The sequence below is a fragment of the Grammomys surdaster genome, unplaced genomic scaffold (genome assembly GCF_004785775.1).
Source record: "Grammomys surdaster isolate TR1022 unplaced genomic scaffold, NIH_TR_1.0 125925, whole genome shotgun sequence".
Lineage (NCBI taxonomy): Eukaryota > Metazoa > Chordata > Mammalia > Rodentia > Muridae > Grammomys > Grammomys surdaster.
The window spans coordinates 1,387,442-1,395,529 of record NW_021620749.1 but is presented as its reverse complement, the minus strand read 5'-3'; the positions used below and the strand labels follow the sequence as shown (position 1 = coordinate 1,395,529).

The 8,088-nt window shown below is 44.4% G+C and overlaps 1 protein-coding gene across 1 annotated transcript in view; it reads right to left on the bottom strand.

Annotated features, from left to right (window-relative positions):
• The window catches only part of Dscam (DS cell adhesion molecule), a 479,658-nt gene that overhangs the window by 38,739 nt on the left and 432,831 nt on the right, over window positions 1-8,088 (bottom strand). Inside the window, exon 28 of the mRNA XM_028752551.1 lies at window positions 329-359. Within this exon, the coding sequence (XP_028608384.1) occupies window positions 329-359 (31 nt within the window). The remainder of the gene's footprint in view (window positions 1-328; window positions 360-8,088) is intronic.

Here is an 8,088-nt window from a genome sequence, read left to right as displayed (position 1 = left end):
CTCTGCCTCAGTGGTCCCTGTTACAGTGGTCTCTGCCTCAGTGGTCCTTGCCTCAGTGGCCCCAGCTTCAGAGGCATCCTCCTCCTGCTTGAGTCCAGCCAACAACACAGCCATTCATGGAATATATGAAAATACATAAAAATAGTCATTTGGTGTCTGTGTAGCCAACCACACATTACATGGATGTTTTGGAACATAAATGAAGATTACATGTTGAAATGAGAACATGTTACAACCTTCAGATCATCCTTGTCATTAAGAAGCAATCAAAGCAAATTAGAACTGTCTTTAGACACATAATGCCCAGGGAACAATGTCATGTTCTTACCTCATGAGCATTTCAGCTAAACTCTTTGCATCTGGGGAGAGAAAGCTAGTATTAGTATAAGATCAATAACTTGTAATTAACATTTACTTAGAAGAAATCAACTCATTTATGTAGTTATAACCAACCCTCCAGTTACGTGGCAAGCCATTTCAAGTGTAATTGTTTACCAGGGTTACACTAATGACCAGGGGCTTTATAGTTCCTTATTTCTTCTACATGGGACTCTTTTATGGGTTTTATTTATAACAGAAAGATGCATTAGTATCCCGCAGCCATAAAATTGCAGACATCTATTAAAGTTTTTATTACAAACTATTTGTTTGTCACTTCTAGAAAACCCAGTTTTATTTTCAACAGTAGGAAAAATTAACATTTGGGGGAAAGTCATTTATGGAGAACGAACCCACTCTTTCCATTACCCAAGAATGACAAGTGGCTAAGGCCCATACTAGCTCACTTTAAAGCAGTTTTAGTGTAGAGCTCTGTGCCCCCAGGTTGGTCTCTGAGTTTTACAAGCTTGGATGTTTTATTTTAAACTCAGAAATAAAGCTTTATTGTGTACCCCCTGTTCTCCTGCCGGCCAGGACACTGTTATGGAGACCTGGTTATCACCCCCGACACAAGGAAACATATCTTAAAATACTGTAGGACAGATGGACTTATTTGGTAACACTATTTAGAAATGCTCGTTTCCCTTGAAATAGGATTTATGCTTTTTACACATTCAATTCTGGCAAAAGTGAAGTTTCCTTTCCTGGAACACAGAAACCTTTTTTTCCCCCTTTTAATTTCTTTCTTTGCTCTAAGACTTCGTGTTAGGGATTCTGCTCAAGGAACAGAACTTTCTGCAAATGAATTTATTTGATGGTGAACGGCTCCACGCTGAAGGAATGCATATGCAGGGACCTTTCCACCTCCTTCCCTGGGGCTCTGGTTTGTCTGTTATGTCTCATGGAGACAACCTCAGATCAATTTCCCAACACCTAGAAACCCAATGACCAGAAAGCTTGCTCTAGAAGTCTCCAGGTCATGCCTATTCCCATTGGCAGCCTCAACATCGTGCACAGATGGGTTCAGTCTAGAAGACAAAACTGGTCTGCTCTATTCCACCCACATGGAAAAACACAGGAAGCAAAATAGCACCGAATCTCTCAGCTCATGTCTTTATATTTGTCTGTGAAGATGAAGTAAATAGCATTGAGTCTCTTCTCTTCCTGAATGATTTAACACGTACAAAGTAAATATATCTATGGAATGCCAGAAGCTGGGATTAATTAGCTCCCTGCAACACCCAACAGTGGCTAGTACAATATGCTAAGAAAGAGGACCAAACTTAACAGAGTAAACACTTGTCTTCAACTTACACTGGGCACGAAAGTCTGAGATACCCAACCCCTTATACTTGACCATATACTGTGTCTTTGTTCCAGGTCAGTAGCAGCACTCCCTGGGGGCTTTTCATGATGATGTGTAGGTGTCACAGGGTCCACAAAGGACAATAGAATTCCCAAGTGTCCATCTAACTGCGTAGACCTTGGCTGGCCTCTTTCTTAGGCTCAGATCACTTTAGAATTGAGTTTCAAAGCCTGCCCATGCTTGAGAAAGATGTCTTCCTTCTGTTTGAGCTACCATGTCCTTTTTCCAACTCAGCTGAAAATTTGAGGGAAGTTATACAGTTGGAATTCCTCTTTCCTACAAGGTCCCTGGAACTAAGCTGGGAAGTTTGGAGTTTGGATGGGCTGGGTAGGGTGGCGTGACTCCAGGAGCATGTTCTAAAGACCTGTATCATATCATGCTTCTTAGGAGTGCAGGCTAAGTCCCTTAGTATCACTATGTGGCATTTAGAGATGAGGAGAGTAAGTTGTGAAAATGTCCAGTGGTGAGAAGAGAGGCCTGTCCAGTGTGAACAACTTCTCTGCTGTTTTATTGGTCTTTTATACCTGGAACAGGATGAGAGTCAGACCCTGAGCGGCACCAAGGAGCAGACATCTAGTCTCAGCAGGGTAAGGGAAACTATCTAAGGATAGTGGTTTATCAGGATGGGCCAACCTCAAGAAATAGAGAGACTGATCTGTTTAGAAGAGACCTGGAACTTGAGGAGTTAGACTCGGTGGGCCATGTGCTCCACAGAGAACTCACAGGCACTGGAATAAGGGATGTGTTCAGGAAAGGATAGCTCCGTTTTACCTGATAGAGAGTTCACTTTTATGGTGATTGATGAGGGAGGCCCCAACATTTTGTAGGTGACTAGTGTGATCTGAAAGCTGTTACTTGGCTAAGATGAGAGTGACATTGCTTACAAACATGGTGATAGAGGGTGAGGGTGCTGTACCCTGGCATTTATCATGCTTCTTACTCAGAAGGTTTGGACAGAAAGTTGGGTACAATGTTCTGTCACCAGCTTCCTACAGGGGTCCAGGTGAGAACCTGTGAGATCTGGATTACAGAATCCAGTGGTTTGGGGTTGGAAATGACATTGATATATGATGTTGCCTTTGGAAATAAACTGAAAAAAAAAAACCCAGAGCCCTGTCAGTTTTGTTAGGGAGGGGACTGCACAGAGCTCAGAGAAAGGCTAGAATTGGGATACATAGGATGGGTCTAGTAGGATGTGGAGTTCTGGGGTACCTGTTTTAAAGATAGAAGGTGCTAGGTGGGACTGTTCAGAGGTAGGCTAAGAGTCACATTAGGGAGGGATCTGAGCAGAGATGAGGCTTGGAGGATTGTTCTCATTCACATAGGTAAAGAGCCAGAGGCACATCTCAGACACGCTTTCATTTAGGGGAAGGAGTGAATCTGGAGCAAGTTAGTACATTTTAATAATTTTGGAATATAGGATCTTAACAGTGACAGAAGCTTTCAAATTAGCTTCCTTAATGAAATTTAGGATCCTTTCCCTCGGGGCTCAGGCAGCTATTACAATGTGTGCTACCTTTAGGGGGTCCAGAGCTGGGGTTGTAGGCCACCACAGTGACTGTCGGTTGCCACTTTACACCAAACGCCCCTTAAGTTCTAGGACACCCAGAATGAGCAGCTCTCCTCCTGTCTATGCATATTCTATAGAACTTCTCGGTTTGTTTTGTTTTTTCTTTTCAGCTCAGATACCAACACTAGGTGACCCCTGCTCCAGGGTCTAGGCTTTTCATGTCCTAAGGCAGCACCAGAAGAACACATGATTTGCACTGAGCTTCCCTGGGCCACACTTATGATGGATGCTCTCAAAGGGACCCCATGCAGAGGAGCTCTCCAGCACAGAGTTGCCCAATGGGAGCTTCCATGGTAACTTCAACAATTCTCTATCTGTCTATCTATCTATCTATCTATCTATCCATCCATCCATCTCTGTCTCTCTGTCTGTCTGTCTCTCTCTCACCCCTGAACTTGCAACTTCTCCAAGGCCCTCCTGTTCCTCAGCTATGGGTTCTCTCTGCTCCCTCCTGGAACCATCAGAAATTGACACCGTGGCTCTTCTAGTTGCCTACGACTGAATCTCCCATTGCCCACCTGTATAAGTATCTATATTCTTTTCCTCTTTATCTCTTGGGTATAGTCCAGTCCTTAGTATGGAAGACTTCTTCAGGACACTCTCTTTTTTTGATGTTTTGAGACAGGGTCTTGCTATATGGCTCAGGCTTGGTTCAGATTCCTGATCTTGCCTTAGGCCTTTCCAGTGCTGGGATCCCAGGTGAATACCCTCTCACCTGGCTTTCTAAAGATACAGCTTTTTTTTTTCTTGATGCAATTTCTATCTATCCATAGTGACGAGTACTTCTGGAGCCATTCACACACCACTTCGATGGTATTGCCACTCCCGTGCCTGGGCTGAGCATTCCCTTCTTAAGTTTAAACCCTCTAAAATCCTCAGTACTTCTCAGAGGGCCTGATTTCTAGTTAATTTCCTACTTAGGACTCTCTTTTATGAAAGGTTTGCAATTTCTTAGTGTCCTTTATTCAACCAGCCTGAGTACAGACACTGGCAGGATTTTTAATTTTTTTATTCTCTTCCCACACACTCATGAGAGTACCACATCCATTACAGGAGTCAAAAATGAATTTTTACAACTTGTGTAGAAGACTTCGCAGTTCTACTGGTTAAATTTTATTTTCTTGGCTGTAGCCTTTCAAAGTTTCATGATCTCTGGATTCTTCTTTAGGATACCTGCTTTCATTCCCACCTGCGTGAACCACATACCACAGTTTGCTTAGCCTTCCATGGGGCTCATCACAACTTGCTTATCCCTTATCGCTCAGCCTGTCAAAACAGAGTGGGTCTGCCCAGACCTCCGGTGACTCCTTTCTTAAGCTTATGTTAACTTACTTCAAACTAAAAGGCTCTAAATTAATTAATTTTAAAATGAGTAGACACTGCCTATCACCTGGCATCTCTCATTGGCATTTGATTAGTCTAAGGCTATCCACAAAACTTTGGGGATTATGGGTGGGAAGATTTTGCTTTGAAAACTAAAATGGTCTCAGAACCGGAACCCTGTGACTCTATTCCTGATCCCTTCAGTGGTAGGAGTGGGGAGTCTTCAGTGAAATATCATAGATTAATTGGTGTCTATATTTTGCCCATTGTCTTTTGGGACATGTTTTATGCCAACTCCCTCCCCCACAACCTTGGCTACTGCAAAGGTTTGGGGGAAAAAATAGCAAGCTAATCAGGGTTCCCGTAATTGTTAAACATTTTGAGCTTTCCCCCCATCTCTGTCTCATCTCATTTGATTTCCTTCTTTCCTTCCCCTTTAATTCCCTTCCCTCCCTTCATTTCCTCCTTTTTATAATCCCTGGTCCTGCTGTTCTGGTTCAAATAGCTTTCCTCCTGCCGCACACCAGAGCAGAGCAGATGTTGGGCGGCTTTCCTTCCACCTGCCATCTGTTCTGTGGGAGCATCACCCAGAGCTCAGCTCTTCCTGCTCAAACACAGCCAGGCAGGCCTGGGCAGAGTTTTCTAAATTTTCACATTATTTTAGACCAACCTAAGACACAGACTGGGTGACATATCGCCTGAAGTCCTTGGATCCTTCTATATGTCCCTCTTGTCTCCTCTCCTATTCTGTTGGGTAGGAAGTGATGGAGAAAGGGAAGACTAGAAAATGATGACAGAGATAATGGTGACCAGGTGTCATGGGTCATCTGCTTGTGTGGAACAGTTTCAAGTGTATGGTGGGGGTGGGGTGGAGAACTATGAGGGTCTGGCAGTAGGCAAGAAGCCGTGAGGCTGAGCGTATGATACTGGCTAGCTTCCACGTAGTCAATGTTGAAAGTACTCTGAGAGACGTATGGCAGACATTCAGGGCACAAGTTATATATCAGTGTGTCAATAAAATTAGGCACCATATGACAGAGAGTGATGAGATTTAAAAAAAAAGAATTAACCCAGGGGTTTGAAGGTGAGAATGACATTTATATTCCTTCGATAGCATGCTCACTTCTGACTCCATGAGTCATTGCTAGTTGTTAAAAACTTACTTGAGCTTACCAAGACAGCCTGTCTCTTGCATACGCCAAGTTTCGTGGGAGGATGGGGGTTGGAACAGTGACCTGAGCTCTCTTCTCCCTTGTTCCCAATGTTACCTTTTACCTTTCTGACCTTTAGTTTTCAAGTCTGCAACATGGACGTGATAAGTGCAAAGTTGTTACCCCATCAAGTCCCCCAAGTATTGAGAGACTAAAACAGGAGTACGAGAGAGCATTCTGACAAGTCTAAGAGAGCTGCACCAGGTGCTTCAGGAGCATCATAGCTCGGTCTTATTCAGTATCTACCTACCCTCTGAGGACCATTGCTTTCCTTCTGGTTCTGTGAATGTGTGAAAGAGTACACCAGTAGGTGTATATAGTGTCTATAGTGTCATGAAGTGTTCCACCAGGCCCTTGCCTGCAACCCAGCAAGGCTTTCCTGCAAGGATAAGCAGCTTCATACTTTAAACATAAAAATGGCAGAGAGAGAGAGAGAGAGAGAGAGAGAGAGGGAGAGAGAGAGAGAGAGAGAGAGAGAGGAGGGGGGAGGAGGGTATCTTTGTTTGCTTGTCTGAAGCTCTTGAGGAAAATGGTGTGTGCTTAGACTAACCTCTGCTGTGAAGTCTCCTGTACACCCCGAGAGCAAAAAAGGAAACCATTTATGGACAGCAGATCTCACTTTGCTGCTCCTCTTATCAGAAGCTTCTATTTGAAGGCTCCCCACTGTCAGTCCCACTTCTCTCTGGGACAGGAAAGGATATCATAAAGCAGCTATTTTTTGCAACGGCTGTAAACCTGCATTTAGGTTTTTACAAGATCCCAGCCAGAACTTCCAATCACCTGCATGCTCACGTGGAAGAAGATTGTAAAGCTGAGGAGAATGAATGTCCTCAGAGACAGTCATCCATGTTCATGACCCAGGAAAATTGGAAGAGCAAACAAGGGCAGGGCAGAGCACCCTGGCAAGCCAGGCAAGGCTCCAGAGACATCCGGGCGTTCACGGTGCCTGCTCTAGACTTCTCATTCTTGGGTCCAGCTCAACAGCTGCCCTTGCTCTACCTCCGTATCATCCTAGTGCCCACTTGTTCTGCACTCCCTCACACATACACTCTCCTGTACCCACTCTGCTCTGACAACTGTAGGGTAGTGGGGAGAAAAAAGGGAAGGATAGGAGGCAGGGGGTGGAGTGGAGGAAGAGAGGCTGAAAGAAGAGAGAGAAGAAAGGACAGGAGGAAAACAAAAGATAAAACAAAAGTTTGCATAGTAAAGGATCCTGATGCCGTATGTGTGTGTGTGTGTGTGTGTGTATACATGCATGTGTACATGTGCCTGTGCATTTGTGTGTGTGCACACATGTGTGGACATGTGCATGTGCCCTTAGTGCTAGCTCATGTTGTATAGGTGCAGTTACATGTGTGTATGTGTGTACATGTGTGTGCATATGTGTGCATGTGTGTAGAGGCTGGAAGCAGCTCTTAGGCCTTGCTTCTTAGTCACTCACTATTCATCTGTCTACCTTTTTCTCTTGAGGTCCAGTCTTTCACTGCATGGAGCTTGACCAGAAGGCTGGCTGTTCACTGAGCCCCAGGAATCTGCCTGTTCCCACCTCCTCAGTGCCAAGATTATTGTTGTCTTTTTAAAAAAATGTAGCATCTGGGGATCCAACTGGGGTCCCTATGCTTCTGAAGTGCATACTGAACCGAACATCCCTCAGTCCTGATGCTGTATTTTTCAACCACCATTTATTGCCTTGGCATTGAGCCTCCTGAGGTTAACCAGCTCTGCGTTCTTCCTCTTTCCTGGGGGTTCTGCATTCCAGTGTGGAGGCATATTTATTTTCCCTCTCTTCTCAAGCCTGAGTGCCAGCATGCTCTGAGGTTCACATCCCTGGCTGAGCTTAGTAGAGTTCAAGTTGCTTTTTGGTTTTAGAAATGGGGAAAGCTTTTGGTTGTTTACAGAGGAGAAACCAGTCAGGAGAGTTAAGAAAATAGAAAGGATTCCCCACAGTCCACCCACCCACGGAATTTTTGCCTTGTAAACCATGAGCCCAGATTCTCTTGGGCATGGCCGCCTAGCATTGGTCAGTTTGGAAATAATCGCTTATTTTGAATCATGTTTGAAATAATGACTATCTTTTGTTTTAAGGGGAGAAGGGTATTTTGTTGGGGAAACAGGGTCAGATTGCTGCAATGCAAACAAATCACTGTGCTTATCTTATTTGAGACAGAGTTCTCGCTTGGCACTGCTAGCTGACCCTGCTGAAAGGCAGCAATACAGGCTTTCAGTTCCTCCGGAAAACC